General features: G+C 47.1%; 1 protein-coding gene across 1 annotated transcript in view; it reads left to right on the top strand.

The window, feature by feature from the left end:
• The first annotated feature begins 10,645 nt into the window (after positions 1 to 10,645).
• LOC140898105 (uncharacterized) overlaps positions 10,646 to 16,601 on the top strand; it is a 59,174-nt gene continuing 53,218 nt past the window's right edge. The window contains 2 exon segments of the mRNA XM_078848693.1: positions 10,646 to 10,850; positions 15,560 to 15,648. Coding sequence (XP_078704819.1) covers positions 15,618 to 15,648 — 31 coding nt within the window. The 5' untranslated portion in view covers positions 10,646 to 10,850; positions 15,560 to 15,617.

Here is a 16,601-nt window from a genome sequence, read left to right as displayed (position 1 = left end):
TCGGTCTGGAACTGTTCCCTTGATGCTGGAGACATCAGTTCCTCATTGGACTGTGGACCTATGCTTGGTCCCTCTGGAAGCGATGTAGGGGATGGGGCTGTTCTGTTGACTGTGAAACGCTTTTCACTGGGATGCTCTGTTGGGGTTCAAGCTCTGGTGGGGTTCAAGCTCTGGCTGAGCCTCTTGTGTAGGGTTATGGGCTGCTGCCGGTTCAGGTTCAGTGGGGCCCTCTGGTGTTGAGGTTGCAAGTACTGGATTCAGTGCTGGCAATGGGTCTGGTGTTGGTTGTTCCACTGGGCCTCTGGGACTGGATCCACTACTGCTGTTGCAGACATTGGCCTGGGGTCTGGGTCCATCACCTCTGACCGGGTCCTGAGAGAAGTTTCTGGAACAGAGCTAGGCCTCACTGCTTGTTTAGCCTGGCTGTGGGTGACCATTCCCACTCTTAGCCTGCTTCACATGATTGGCCAAGTCTTCCCCCAACAGCATGGGGATGGGATAATCATCAGATTGAAGAGTCCACAGTACCAGGGCTGGTCAGGAATGGACAGGCAACTTGGCTGTAGGCAAATTGAAAGAGTTGGACTTGAAGGGTTGAATAGTCACTTGGATCTCTGGGTTGATTAAATTGGGGTCCACTAAGGAAGCATGGATAGCTGACACTTGTGCCCTGGTGTCCCTCCACGTGGTGACCTTCTTCCCGCCCACACTCAGTTTCCCTCTGCTCCAAGGGTATCTGGGCCTGAGGACCTCTGGTGTGATTCCAGTGCAATGAACTAATCTGTTGGGGTTCTTGGGGCAGTTGGCCTTTACATGCCCCAGTTCGTTACATTTAAAACATCGTCCAGCTGACGGGTCTCTGGGACGAGGTGGGTTGCTGGAGAATGGGGTGGTGGGACGATAAGGTGTCTGGAGAGTTCTTTGGGAGGTAGGTGGGGCCTTGGGCGGCCCCTGGTAATAGGGTGTGGTCTGGGGTTGTCCCTTCTGGTCTCTGCTCCAACTGCGACCAGTTTTCTTCTTCTCTGCCACCTCCACCCATCTGGCTCTAATCTCTCCTGCCTCAATTACAGTTTTGGGCTTCCCATCTAGGATGTATCTTTCTATTTCCTCAGGAACACCCTCTAAGAATTGTTCCATTTGCATTAGGAAGGGCAAATTTACTGGAGATTCAACACTTGCTCCTGATATCCAGGCATCCCAATGTTTCACAATGTGGTAGGCATGTCAGGTAAATGACACGTCTGGTTTCCACCTTAGGACTCTGAACCTCTGACGAGAATGCTAGTGTGTTATCCCCATTCTGACTCTCGCCTTGGATTTAAACAGTTCATACTTGTTCATTTGTTCTTTAGGTATTTCAGCCGCCACCTCAGCTAAGGGTCCACTGAGCTGTGGCCTCAGCTCTACCCTGTATTGGTCGGTAGAGATGCTGTACCCAAGACAGGCCCTTTCGAAGTTTTCTAAGAAGGCCTCTGTATCATCACCTGCCTTGTAGGTGGGGAACTTTCTGGGATGGGAAGTGGTACCTGGAGAAGGATTGCTAGAGTTTGTTGGTATATTCTGCTGAGCCTTTATCTTCTCCATCTCCAGTTCATGCTTCCTCTTTTTTTCCCTTCTCTTCTATTTCTCTCCTGTGAGCAGTTTTGAGCATTTTTGGCTTCTTTCATTGTCTCCAGTTTGGCTAACTCCAATTTGTTTAGTGCCTTGGTGTCTGACATCTTTACCTCTGTTTTTAACTAACTTCACACCCGAGCGTTAGAAATAAAAAACAAAAAAAAAACAACTTTGCTTGTAAAATTTTGCTGTGCTGGAATAGGATACCTATTCTCTGATAGTGATTGTCAGCCTACAGAAAAAGACAATTCCCTTTGTCTCTGCTCTGGCCCCAATCAAAGCAAAAGCCTGCTTACCAGCAGCCCAAAGGAAAAAAATTTTTCACACGTGTGCTCCTTTAAAAGAAAAATTGAAATCCTAAAAAAAACCCTGCCACTTTTGTCTCCAGGCAGATGGGTAGAACACCCCCCCTATTTACCTTTAGGGGGAAAAAACTTCTGGTTTGCGAAGACTGAATTTCCCTGCAGGAGGTTAAGTAACTGCCTCCAGGCAAAGAAAATCTGCAATTCACAAAGATAATCCCTTGTGTCTCTGCTCTGGCCCCAAAGCAGAGAAAAAACCAGCTGCTTTCAGTTGGACCTCCTTTCCAGCAGCCCCAAAGGAAAAAAAATATCCTTTTTAAAATCTGTATTTCTGGTTCAAAAAAATCTCAAAATGATTTCATGTTAATCCCACCACTTTGCCACCATGTCAAGGTTCCTTCCCCACTCTGAACTCTAGGGTGAAGATGTGGGGACCTGCATGAAAACCTCCTAAGCTTACTTTCACCAGCTTAGGTTAAAACTTCCCCAAGGTACAAATTAATTTTATCCTTTGACCCTGGATCCACTGCCACCACCAAACTCTAACTGGGTTTACTGGGAAATGTAGTTTGGACATGTCTTTCCCCCCCCCCAAAATCCCCTCACTCCTTGCACCCCACTTCCTGGGGAAGGTTTGGTAAAAATCCTCACCAATTTGCATAGGTGACCACAGACCCAAACCCTTGGATCTTAGAACAATGAAAAAGCATTCAGTTTTCTTACAAGAAGACTTAATAGAAGTAAAGGAATCACCTCTGTAAAAATCAGGATGGTAGATACCTTACAGGGTAATTAGATTCAAAACATAGAAAATCCCTCTAGGCAAAACCTTAAGTTACAAAAAAGGTACACAGACAGGAATAGTCATTCTATTCAGCACAGTTCTTTTCTCAGCCATTTAAAGAAATCATAATCTAACACATACCTAGCTACATTACTTACTAAAAGTTCTAAGACCATTCCTGTTCTATCCCCGGCAAAAGCAGCAGACAGACACAGACCCTTTGTTTCTCTCCTTCCTCCCAGCTTTTGAAAGTATCTTGTCTCCCCATTGGTCATTTTGGTCAGGTGCCAGTGAGGTTACCTTTAGCTTCTTAACCCTTTGCAGGTGAGAGGATTTTTCCTCTGGTCAGGAGGGTTTTAAAGGGGTTTACCCTTCCCTTTATATTTATGACACAGCCGTGTTAGTCTGTATCCGCAAAAAGAAAAGGAGTACTTGTGGCACCTTAGAGACTAACAAATTTATTAGAGCATAAGTTTTCGTGAGCTTTAGCTCACTTAATCGGATGCATACAGTGGAAAATATAGTGGGGAGATTTTATATACACAGAATATGAAACAATGGGTGTTACCATACAGACTAACAAGAGTGATCAGGAAAGGTGAGCTATTACCAGCAGGAGAGTGCGGGGGGGAGGGGAGAGGGGAACCACATGGCCCCACAGTATGCCAACATTTTTATGGCTGACTTAGAACAATGCTTCCTCAGCTCTCGTCCCCTAATGCTCCTACTCTACTCACGCTATATTGATGGAATCTTCATCTGGACCCATGGAAAAGCCGCCCTTGGGGAATTCCACCATGATTTCAACAATTTCCATCCCACCATCAACTTCAGCCTGGACCAGTCCACACAAGAGATCCACTTCCTGGACACTATGGTGCTAATAAGTGATGGTCACAAACACCACCCTCTCTGGAAACCTACTGACCGCTATTCCTACCTACATGCCTCCAGCTTTCATCCAGACCACACCACACGATCCATTGTCTACAGCCAAGGTCTATGATATAACTGCATTTACTCCAACCCCTCAGACAGAGACAAACACCTGCAAGATCTCTATCAAGCATTCTTAGAGCTACAGTACCCACCTGCTGAAGTGAAGAAACAGATTGACAGAGCCAGAAGAGTACCCAGAAGTCACCTACTACAAGACAGGCCTAACAAAGTAATAGAACACCACTAGCCATCACCTTCAGCCCCCAACTAAAACCTCTCCAGCGTATCATCAAGGTTCTACTACCTATCCTGAAGGACGACCCATCACTCTCAGATCTTGGGAGACAGGCTAGTCCTTGCTTCCAGACAGACCCCCAACCTGAAGCACATACTCACTAGCAACCACACACCACAGAACCACTAACCCAGGAACCTATCCTTGCAACAAAGCCCATTGCTAACTGTGTCTACATATCATGGTGTCCCCTGAATAGATAGGGCCTAATTACATCAGCCACACTATCAGAGGCTTGTTCACCTGCACCATCTGCCAATGTGCTATGTATATTGGCCAAACTAGACAGTCTCTATGTAAAAGAATAAATGGACACAAATCAGACGTCAAGAATTATAACATTCAAAAAGATAAGCTATTACCAGCAGGACAGTGGGGTGGGAGGAGGTATTGTTTCATATTCTCTGTGTATATATAAAGTCTGCTGCAGTTTCCACGGTATGCATCCGATGAAGTGAGCTGTAGCTCACGAAAGCTTATGCTCAAATAAATTGGTTAGTCGCTAAGGTGCCACAAGTACTCCTTTTCTTTTTGCGAATACAGACTAACACGGCTGTTACTCTGAAACCAGTCTATAAAGTATCTACGTGGGGAACAAATAATAGAATCTGTTCAGCAGCAGTCAAAAAAGTGACCAGAATGTTGGGAATCACTAAAAGGAATAGATAAGACAGTAAATATATTGCCTCTATATAAATCCAGAATAATGCATGCAGATGTGGTCACCCCATCCCAAAAAAAGACAGTAGTTGAATCTCTCCTTTGTGCTGTAGAGGTGTACAGCTTCATGAGCAAGGGATAGGCTAGGACCCCAGGATCACTACGGGCATTTCAACACTACCAGTGGTGGTCTGCCAGTTGGGAAAGAAAGTCCCTGTTTGCCATATGTGAGCACCCATAGGAAAAAGAGTGGGTGCTCAGCTAGTGAACTGAGGGGTAATCCCACTGTGATAATCAGCAGCAAATCAGCTCTTGCACATTTGGGAGGGCCCCCCCATTAACCTTTGATGGGCAGCTGGATTAGCTGTTTGCAGACAATCAGCTGTAGTGTGCTGAAGACAAAAATAGGCAGTACGGGGAGGGGGCTGGTGTGAAGGGAAAAGAATTTTTTTTAAAAAAAAAAATCCCCTTTTCTCTTTTGCTGCTCTGAAAGGGCCGCAATCCTGCAATGATTCATTTGTCTTAACTTTGATTTCACTGTAGTAAATGAAAGCGTGCAAGTGGTTATGAGATCAGAGCTGAAGGGCCTGTCTATACCACCCACACTTCAGTGGCACAGCTACAGCATTCAAGCGGTGTTACTGTAACACCGTGCTGCAGCAACAGAAGGGTTTTTATCACTAATTAATCCACCCCCTTGAGCGATGGTAGCTAGGTCGATGGATGAAATCTTCGATAAGACAAACTGCCTGTACAGTTGGGTAGGTCATCCTAACTACATCACACAGGGGGTGAGATTTTCCAGGAGTCTGAGTGATTTAGCTAGGTTAAGCCTACATCTAAAACTTAAGTCAAGTGTGTTTGTAGAGTCCATGGCACCATGAGGCCCTGGCTTCTAGGTACTGCAGCAATTAGGGCTGTCAAATGATGAATTAATTGCATTTAATTGTGATTAAAAAAATCATGATTAATTCATTTTAATCACTGTTAAATAGAAATCCCAAAATATTTAAATGGTAGTTTTCTAAATTTTCAACTATTGATTTCAGTTAAACAGAATATGAAGTACAGTGCTCCTTAAATTTTTACAAATATTTGCACTGTAAAGTTACATGCTTGGACCACTGTTCCAGAGAACATGCTTCCATGCTGATTGGTTCTGCTCTAACTATCCAAAGCAGAGCAGACTGATGCATGTTCATTTTCATCATCTGAGTCAGATGCCACAGGCAGATAGTTGATTTTCTTTTTTGGTGGTTTGGGTTCTGTAGTTGCTGCTCAGAGTGTTGCTCTTAGACTTCTGAAAGCATGCTCCACACCTCATCCCCCTCAGATTTTGGCAGGCACTTCAGATTCTTAAACCTTGGGTCGAGTGCTGTAGCTATTGTTGAAATCTCACATTGGTACCTTCTTTGCATTTTGTCAAATCTGCAGTGAAAGTGTCAGGGCCAGATTAACTTTTTTGGCGCTGGGCCCACAACATTTGTGGGCCCCTTGGGGAATGATTGTAAAAGGGGCTGGGGCAAAAGCCCAGTGGGGTAGGAGCTAGGGTTGGTCCCTGGAGCAAGGGAGGGGCCAGGGGTAAACTGCAAACCCAGCAGGGCTGGGGAGAGGTAAACAGGATTTTTCCATGCCCCACCCCCTGCCCACATAGAGCAGGTACTTACCTGGTTCTAGCCCATTCTTAGTCTCTCTGCACTGAGCTGCCCCTCCTCCCACAGCAGCAGGGCCCATTCTCTTCCAGCCTTCTGGGGTGGGTGTTGGGAGTGGGAGGAGCAGAGGCTAATGTCGTTACTCCTATAACTGGACTTTTAGTTTTAGTATGACACTCATGTCATTTTCTACTGGAGTTTCCAGTCTAAAACGGGATACCTGGCAACAGGGCTGCCAGAAAAGCCTGAGGGGCAAGCAATCATTTTTAAAAGTGAGAGGGCTAAGCCTTAAGCAGGAGCTGGCAGCATTGTTGCCAGCACCCAGTGCCAAGAGGCTAAACAGCTGAAGTTGGTTCGTTACCCAGTGTGCTACACCCAATAATCACAACGGGGTGGAGAAGCAGAAAAGTTTATTTGAAGCTTCAAATAGGTACAGGGAGATTTGAATCTCAAATCCTGTACCCAGAGCAGGAAATTACATAGGCTTTTATACATCTTTTTCCCAGCATACTTATCCAATAGCAAGCTGCTCTAAGTATTCATATAGCCAGCCAATGCAGTTCCCAGCTAGTTCCCTGGTTCTCTGTATCATTTGTTAAACTATACATAAAGCTGCTTTATTCAGCATTGTTCTTCCATATCTCCCCTGTTTGGCCTTGCTTAGTTTCAGGCAGTCTGACTCTGCAACATATTGTTGCAGATTCTCAGCATAACTGCTGTGTGTGCCTCCAGGCGGGGAGGGGGGCCCCCCAAGGACACTTGGGCCTAGTGCGAGGGGGCTTCATTGACATTAGTGGTCTTCCATCCCCTCGAGTTACCTAGTGGCCATGCCCCAGTGTCCCTAACAGCATCAAGCTTCTGCCCCCATAGGAGAGCCGGGAGGGGAGGGGGGTGGCGTGGAGAAAAGCGGGCCAGGTGGGGCCCCTTTGAACTGTGGGCCCGGCACCATGGTAAATCCAGTACTGGAAAGTGTTCTGAAAATGAACAACATATGCTGGGTCACTAGCTGAGACTGCCATAACATGTTCTATATGGCAGAACACAGGTAAAACCACAGAGCAGGAGATGTACAATTCTCCCCAAAGGAGTTCAGTCACAAATTTAATGAATGCATTTTTTAACAAGCATCAGCATGGAAACAGCTCCTCTGAAATGGTGGCTAAAGAATGAAGTGGAAGACAAAAGTTTTAGCCTATCTGGCATGTAAATACCTTGCAATGCCAGCTACAAAAGTGCCATGTGAATGCCTCCTCTCACTTTCTGGTGACTTAAATAAGAAGCAGGCTGCATTATCTCCCGTAAATGTAAACAAATTTGTTTGTCTGAGCAATTGGCTGAACAAGTAGGACTGAGTGGACTTGCAGCCTCTAAAAAATTTTAGATTGTTTTATTTGAGTGCAGGTTTTTTGTACATAATTCTACATTTGTAAGTTCAACTTTCATGATAAAGTGATTGCATTGTAAAGATAGTATTTTTCAATTCACCTAATACAAGTACTGTAGTGCAAATACTTGTATCAAATGTAAAGTGAGCACGGTACACTTTGTATTCTGTGTTGTAATTGAAATGTATATGTAGAGAAACACCCAAAATTTTAAATTGGTATTATATTGTTAATGGTGTAATTAAACCTGACTAATTTTTTAATTGGGTTAATTTCTTTTGAGTTAATCACTTGAGTTAACTGCAATTAAACAGCCCTAGCAGCAATCTAAATATCATAATTATATAAGGCCACCCGGTTCAGCAAACACATCAGCATGTACTGCACATGACTCCAGGAGCTGGGGGTGCAAGATAAACTCTACATATTGTGAGACAATAAAATCACAACAGTTGATAACATGATGCAGAAGGATCAATCCCAGCTGTCAACTGGGGAAAGCATCTGTTTAACATGCAATCAAATATAAATTGGTTTGATGTAATTAGTGGTTTTAGATTCCAAGGTCAAAAGGGACCACTGATCATCCAGGCTGACTCCCTGTATAACCCAGGCCAGATCCCCACCCAGAGATTCCTACATGTATGGTGAGCAGTCCTGGGGCTTTCCATAGGCCACACACAAGATATAAAAGCAAAGACTTAAGAAAATAAGAATGACCATACTGGTGTGGTGGTGCATGAACACCCCATCCCTCTTTGGTGTGGATTGTGGGTGTGATGGCACCACCGTTAGTCTACCAGAATGTCCTGGGACTCAAGATAGTGCTGCTTAATGGCCAGAGTCAATATAGCAGCCCTCAAGTGCAAGGTGGCATGGTTAAGTGCCATAGAATATCAGGGTTGGAAGGGACCTCAGGAGGTCATCTAGTCCAACCCCCTGCTCAAAGCAGGGCCAATCCCCAATTTTTGCCCTATATCCCTAAATGGCCCCCTCAAGGATTGAACTCACAACTCTGGGTTTAGCAGGAGCTATCCCTCCCCCCAGAGTCAATATAGTGGTCGAGTGCAGGGCTATGTGGCCTAGAGGCCAAGGACCACAACCCAGGGCAGTGACAGTCCAGGGGGGGCAGGGGCAGGGATGGGACCTGAGCCCTCTCTGCCCCACCAGCTCCTGGCCCAGGGCCCCACTAGTAGCAAATGTGTCTGCCACCCAGTCAGTGGGGAATCATATCACAACAGGCAGACTCTGCTTTGCAGGAGGTCACAACTCTCTTCCCCCTCCCTGGGCCACTTCCTACCCTGCTTCCTGAAGTCATGGTCCATATGACACTGGGGTCTCCAGGCCCTTGGCAAAGGTAACTCACTGGGACTTTGACTCAGCGATAGACAACAGGTCTCTGGTCAGTTCTTGAGCTCTCCAGCTCCCACAGGCAAGGGCTGTACTGGCTCCTGGGCTAGAGCCTTCACCAAGCATCCTTCCTCCTCAGCATTCAGCCTAGACTGACCTAGTCTGCTCCCTCTTATACTCCAACAAGAGTTGGAGCATGCCCACCATGGTCTGAGGGGTGGAACTTCCTCCACCCACAGTGTGGGATGAACCCATTCTCACCTAGTGAGGGGTATGCACACTCCATCACACTGGGCAGACCAATGGTCCATCTAGCTCAGTATCCTGTCTTCTGACAGTGACCAATGCCAGGTGCTTCAGAGGAAATGAACAGAACAGGTAATCAAGTGGTCCATCCCTGGTTGCCCATTCCCAGCTTCTGGCAAACAGAGGCTAGGGACACCATGCCTGCCTATCCTGGTTACCAGCCATTGATGGACCTATCCTCCATGAATTTATCTATTTCTTTTTTGAATCCTGTTATAGTCTTGGCTTTCACAACATCCTCTGGCAAGGAGTTCCACAGGTTGACTCTGCATTGTGTGAAGAAATACTTCCTTTTGTTTTTTAAACCTATTGCCTATAATTTCATTTGTTGACCCCTTGCTCTTGTGTTGTGTTCCTTATTTACTTTTTCCACACCAGTCATGATTTTATAGACCTCTATCATATCCCCCTAGTCATCTCTTTTCCAAGCTGAAAAGGCCCAGTTTTATTAATCTCTCCTCATACAGAAGCTATTCCATATCCCTAATCACTTTTGTTGTTCTTTTCTGAACCTTTTCCAATTCAAATAATTTCTTTTTTTGAGATGGGGTGACCACATCTGCACGCAGTATTCAAGATGTGGGCGTACCATGGATTTATATAGAGGCAACATGATATTTCCTGTCTTATCTATCCCTTTCTCAATGATTCCCAACATTCTGTTTGCTTTGTTGACTGCCGCTGCATATTTTTAGAGAACCATCCACAATGACTCCAACATCTTTCTTGAGTGTTAACAGCTAATTTAGACCCCATCATTTTATATGTATAGTTGGGATTATGTTTTCCAATGTGCATTACTTTGCATTTATCAATATTGAATTTCATCTGCCCAGTCACCCAAGTTTGTGAGATCCCTATGTAACTCTTCGCAGTTGGGGACTTGACTAGCTTGAGTAGTTTTGTATCATCTGCAAATTTTGCCACCTCAGTTGAACTTGCTTATTCACATGCTTAACTGTAATGCAGGATGGGAAGTCGGCAGGACCCTTGCCTAAAACTTGATTGTCTTTGTCACATGGTAGAATTTTAAAATATAGGTACATATGTAATGCTGGTTACAGAAATCCTTTTTTGAAACCTCATATTTTGATCATGGTACACAACCATCTTCAGTCACACTAAGGATGGAAAATTTCACAACCCGAAAAGAAAAAAATTCTTTTCTTGTTTCCCTCCTAATTTCCAAATTGGTTTGTAACTGCTCAGGTGCAGGCAGGGCTCTGGCAGGATTCCTGCCATGCAGCAGGTCTGGGCCCAGGGCTCCTGAGCTGTGGCCACCAGAGGGCTCTGGCTATTGGAAGGAAGGGAAGATGCTGGTTACTGCAATCTCTATGCTGAGCAGATCCGGGGTTGAGCTTCCTGGGTCACAGCTGCTGCTTCATCTGTAGTGTCCAAAAGGCAGACTGAGCTGCTGCCGCCCAGCGGGGTGTGTGCAGGGACAACCCTTCCCTAGTGTCCCTCTGTGCCCAGCCGGGGGGACTTTCTCTGGGGGCTGGAACAAGCCCCCGGGACAGCCCCGGGCTCTGCCGACACCAGCCCCTGAGCCGGAGCCTGCTGCAGGTGAGGGGAGAGACCCGGGGGTGGGCGTAGGTTGACCAGACCTCCTAATATTATCTGGCCGGTCCCAAGATATTAGGGGTTTTGTCTTGTATGGGTAGCTATATCCACTGTCTTCCCCCTGCCCCCTCCCAAAAAAGGTGTCTCAGTTTTTCACACTTGCTAGCTAATCACCCTAGATAGGCAGGAAAGTGACTCTGCACAAATGGCCCCTCCTGTCTGCGAGTCCCAGAGCTGCTCCCCTGAGCGCCTGCAGGAGCCGAGCCAGCTCCGGGAGAGCGACCGGCCCGGGAGCGGGCCAGGGACCCAGTCTCCCAACCCCAGGGGAGGGCAGAGGGGTCAGGAAGGAGATGGGGGAGAGACTGGCAGGGGCAGCAGGAGCAATAAATGGGGAGGGAGGTTCCCGCTCCCAGCCCGATTCCCTGCAGCACCCGGGCAGATTGACTTTCCTGGACAAGATGAGGGGTAGGGAGAGGAAAAGGCAGTTCCTGCCTCTACCAAGTCCACACACTGCTCGGGGGGATGCACTGCCTGGGGACAGTGTCAGGGGGATCCCTCAAAGCAGCTCCTTGGATTCTGCTCTTTTCTAGCTCTTGGCTCAGAGACTCTGTTACTGGGGGGGTTTAAAATGTCTGTGGGTGGGTCTAGGCCGGGTGGGAGGGGCTGGGTCTGTGCAGAACAAAGTGACCGCTCTGCAATGAGCTCTGTGCACTGTGCCTGCACTGGGGATGAGAGCCTTTGTCTGCGAGGTGTTCTTTGTTGTTGGGCTTTAGTGAAAGAGGCCCTGAGAGAAGCAGACTGGAGATGAAGTAAGGTTTGACTTAGTCCCAGGGAGTAACATCATGGCATGGCATGACTGTTTGTTTGAAATGGTTGTGTTAGTCAGGAATGGCAAAGCTCCCAGCAATGGACTTTGCCAGCTCAGCCTATAGAAATATATTGGCAGGATGACTGGTTTTTGTACATACTCCATACCTAGAATATTAATGTTACAAAATATCATAAGGAATACGGTATTGCTGACTCGAAATGCTAAAAAGTCATGCACCACAGTCCAAAAAGATGGATTTAAAAATCATGTTATTTTTTTTAAAAAAAAGAGAGAGATAAAAAGAATCCAATGCATATTAATCTTTTGCTTTTCAAGCCTTTAAAGGGTTGTGTTTTCTCTTCAACCACAAGGGCTGGAAACTAGCAAGAAAGCTAGCTAGCTGAGATTCACAAGGGAGCACAAGACTCCAGGAGCTGGGGCCGTATGATGTACTCTAAATATTACTCACAGTAATATCACCAGAGTTGATAACATGATGCAGAAGGATCGACCCCCTCTCTCACTTGGAAGAACTTGTGTTCTCTAACCCTTGATCCAGTTTGTAGTGGTTTGATGTAGTTACAGTAAATATTTATTATCACCGATTTTAAGGCTGGAAGGGACCACTGTGATCATCTGTCCTGTCCTCCTGCATCGCACAGACCAGGGCTCCTCATCGGGTGATCCCTACATCCAGCCTGACCAGCTGGTATTCTATTCTGATGCCTCACTGTGATCACACTAGTCTCATTTCCTGTTTGAACACAAACCATGAAAAAGTGGGTGTTTACCAGTACAAAAACTTTTCTCTCCCCCCACCCCACTCTCCTGCTGGTAATAGCTTATCTAAAGTGATCACTCTCCTTACAATGTGTATGATAATCAAGGTGGGCCATTTCCAGCACAAATCCGGGGGGGGGGGGGAGAGAAAACCTGGATTTTTGCTGGAAATGGCCCACCTTGATTATCATACACATTGTAAGGAGAGTGATCACTTTAGATAAGCTTATTACCAGCAGGGGAGGGGGGAGAGAAAACCTTTTGTAGTGGTAAACACCCATTTTTTCATGCTTTGTGTGTATAAAAAGATCTTCTGTACTTTCCATAGTATGCATCTGATGAAGTGAGCTGTAGCTCACGAAAGCTTATGCTCAAATAAATTGGTTAGTCTCTAAGGTGCCACAAGTATTCCTTTTCTTTTTACTTTATAGACTGTAATCACATCACTCCTTCACTTTCTCTTTGTTAAACTAAATAGACTGAGCTCTTTGAGTCTATCACTGTAAGGCAGGTTTTCTAATCCTTTAATCATTGTCATTGCTCTGCTCTGAACCTCCTCTAATTTATCAACATCCTTATTGAATTGTGGACCCCGAACTGGACACAGGATTCCAGCAGCTTAAAGAAGTTGGGTCTCCGAGCGACACTTTTGAGCGCTGTCTTACCCAAAGCTGCTGTTTCCAGGTTATGTTAGGCCTCCCACTTTTCTCAGACCACTTTCCACCTGGGTTGCCATGCCTGACACGCAGATGCCCTGCTGCCTAGTGGAAGGCACAGGCCTGAGTTAGGCACCTGTACGATGAATGGGGAGAGTAAGGCAACTAGGAACGGGCTCCGCTAGCAGGGAAACCAGCCTGAGCTAGCCAATAGGAAATGCTGAGAAGAGGGGTAAGTCCTCAGCCCTGTCCCTCTAGGGGACACCTAGGTGCCTAAGTCCTCCCCTTCCCTCTGCTCAGGAGTCATAGCCATGAGCCCTCACCTGACTTTCAAAATATGGAGGAATGGTGCCTCTCCTTACCTGCTAGCTGAGGGGTTGGAGCACTCAGCCAAGGCGAGAGAACTGAGCCTGGGTCGCCTGTCTCTGCCTGGTGGGGAAGCATAGACTTGAATTAGGGTTTACTGCCTCTCAGGGAAGTGCCCTGGCCACGGGGCATTCTGGCCAGCGGGCTCTCCGTCTCGCCTGTTGCAGCTGCTCCACCGTGCATCAGGATTTCAATATTCTTTGGGACAGTGAGAGGGTGAGACGGACTCTGCAGTCCAGTGATTAGTGCTCTCATGGGGGAAACCCAGGTTCTGGTCCCCCTGCTCCGGGTGCAAAGGGTGCTGCGGTAATGGAGAGCCTGGCGGGGTGTTTGAGCTGTGTGTGGGACAGGCAAGGCTGTGTTTTACAGCTGCTATACAGAAAGAAACAGCAAGAATTGGACAGAGCCTAAGTGCAAGGACCTTGGGAGACTGTTCAGCCCATGTCAGTCTCCCCACACTCCTCCCAGCTCCTCTCCTGACCTCAGTGTTTCTCAACAGCCAGCTGGCTCCCAATCCCCCCATTTCCCTCACTGTCTCCCAGTCTCCTTGAGCAGTCCCAGATTTTCTCCCTCCACATCCAGTCCCGGTTCTTGTGCCAATCTGCTCCTTCCCCCCTCCCACCCTGGTCTGCCTTTGCACCAACTGCATTCTAATCATACAGCTTCCTCCGTGGTGCTGCAGGGGGTCACTGAGAGTGTAGGGGAGACGGTTCCACTGGTTCAGGTGCCCAGCCCCGCCATAGTCTGGAGCAGCGGTTGCAGGGAGAGTCAGTTGGAGTGTCACGAACTGCTGCCTGTTCCAGTTTGCTACTGGTATTAATATCTGACACAGCTGGTATATCATTCTGTGCTACCCCGTTAGAATTTTTCTACCTCCATCCCCTGGGGCCAGTGGTAGCAAATTCTGGTGTATGGGGGTCTCCCTGTCGCAATTTGCTACTCCTCACCTTTCCCTGGCCCTGTGGGCTTGCAATGGTTGTTTTGGATTACATTTGCCCTAACTCTGGCCCCCGGAGCTGGCCCGACCTGCTGGAGTGGGTTCAATAACGTTGCTGCCATGCAAAGGAGATGTGAAGGAGACCAAGAGACATTGGGTTGTATTCCATGGATTTGTAGTCCAGCATGCATCCCACCTGAATTCATTGCATTAGGTGCAGCTGCACTGGCTGGTGGAGGGGTTAACTGGAGTAGGCTGGCAGAGTTGTCACTGTGATAGGAGGAGGGGTGCACAACATATACCCAGAGGGATCAGTTATGCCTCGTGTCAGCGCTGAGTTCTGTAGGTTGGGTTAGAGGCAGCTCACAAGAGTTTCTTCTTGCTGTGGGGATGGTCAGCAGGCTGCTGGCATACACAGCAGTGGGCTCCAGAGACTAGTGAGGCATAGGGGAGCTGGGAGGAGACAGGGCTTGTTCAGTTGCTCTCTGGGGATGGTGAATGAACAGTCTGGCCAGCACTAGGAGCAGGGAGGGGCTTGAACATGCTCAGTGAGGACAAAATCTTCAGCAATTTTAGCAGCTAAAACCAAAGAAGCCTCTGCTGACCATGTGTAAATAGCATTTTTCAAAGGCATATACATTAGCCAAATGCGGGTTTCCCAGGCATGGCAAAATTCTCCCCCCCCCACCCCCCCCGCATTACAACACCCTGCTCTGAAGCATGGAGAGTGCGTGAGCTTTTCAAAGAAAAGGACATCCGAATTTTTCAGCATGGGCAAAACCACTTATTTTTCCCTAGCCTCAGTTTCAGAAATGGCTGGACTGTTTGGCTGAAATTTTCCCAGCTATTTCAGCCTGAGGCAGAGACCTGGCATGGAAAAGATCAGGCCAAACAGTTTATGTTTGGCAAAGTTATAAGCCACAGAAAACAGTTTCTTATAACAGGATGTGCCGGGCAATCTTAATAATAGGTGGTGCTGTCAGCCCAGCTTATAATGTGATAGCCAGCCGCTCCCCTGTATAGGTGTGCTTGGGTGGCTGGAGACTGAATGTTCTGTGAGCTTTATTTCTGTATCCACAGAAAGACCCTGGGGGGAATCGGGGTGAGAAATGGGTGAAAGCCGCTTCTGAAACCTCCCCACTCGCCCTTCTCATCCTGACAGGCTGCAGGATAACGTCCCGGTTTCACTCCAGATCAAACCGCCTGCCCGGGGGTCGGGGATGGGAAATGGCTGCAGAGCAGCTGGCTCAGGTAGGGGATGGTCAGGGGCTGCTGGTGGGGGACGGGGGAACAATTAATCTGAAATAACAGAAGGTGCTGAGAAAGGAATGAGCTGCTGAGATGCATTTAATATGGGGCACTCAGGGCACCTGTGACTGAGCGAGTGGGACTGTGGCTCACTGAGTGGGGGATTCTTGCTGTTCCAGGAGCCAGTGACCTTTGAGGAGGTATGTGTGTATTTCAACGAGTGGCAGTGGGCTCTGATGGACCCAGGTCAGACAGCCCTCTACAGGGATGTCACAGGGAAGGGTTCCTGTCCCCTCAGGTATTAGAAGCAGCTGGCTTGGGTTCTACTCAGGGTGCTTTCCCACTCCCTTAGGTTTCATGGGGATCAGCCCCAGAGTATGTGTGCGTGTGTTAAAAGAGTGACTGTTCCTTTCACTCCCCTTCCCCTGGGAGAGGAGATTCAAGGACACACCAGTGGTTAGGGCTGGTCAAAACATTTGCAACTGAACAGTTTTCTGTCAAAAAATGCCATTTCATCAAAATCAAAATGTCTTACCAGAACGTGTCCATTTCAATGAAATTTTCAACGAGAGAAAGTCAAGCCGTTTCATTTTGACCTCTCATTTGCACTTTTATATTATAGGCATATGTAAATTTTAATATTGTATTCTATTAGAGAATATTATGTGTGTGTCCTGTTCTGGTGCCCACAATTCAAGAAGGATGTTGATAAATTGAAGAGGGCTTAGAGAAGAGCCACAAGAATGACTTAAGTATTAAAAAACCTGCCTTATTGTGATAGACTCAAGGAGCTCAGAGAGAAGAGAAGGTGAAAGGGTGGCTTGATCACAGTCTATAAGTACCTAGGTGGGGAACAAATTTTTAATAATGAGCTCTTCGTTCTAGCAGAGCAGGGTCTAACATAATCCGTTGGCTGGAAGCTGAAGTTAGACAAATTCAGACTAGATATAAGGCAT

Source organism: Lepidochelys kempii, chromosome 14, assembly GCF_965140285.1.
Source record: "Lepidochelys kempii isolate rLepKem1 chromosome 14, rLepKem1.hap1, whole genome shotgun sequence".
Taxonomy (NCBI): domain Eukaryota; kingdom Metazoa; phylum Chordata; order Testudines; family Cheloniidae; genus Lepidochelys; species Lepidochelys kempii.
Note: the sequence above shows the minus strand (reverse complement) of the source record. Positions and strands in the feature narration are given on the sequence as shown.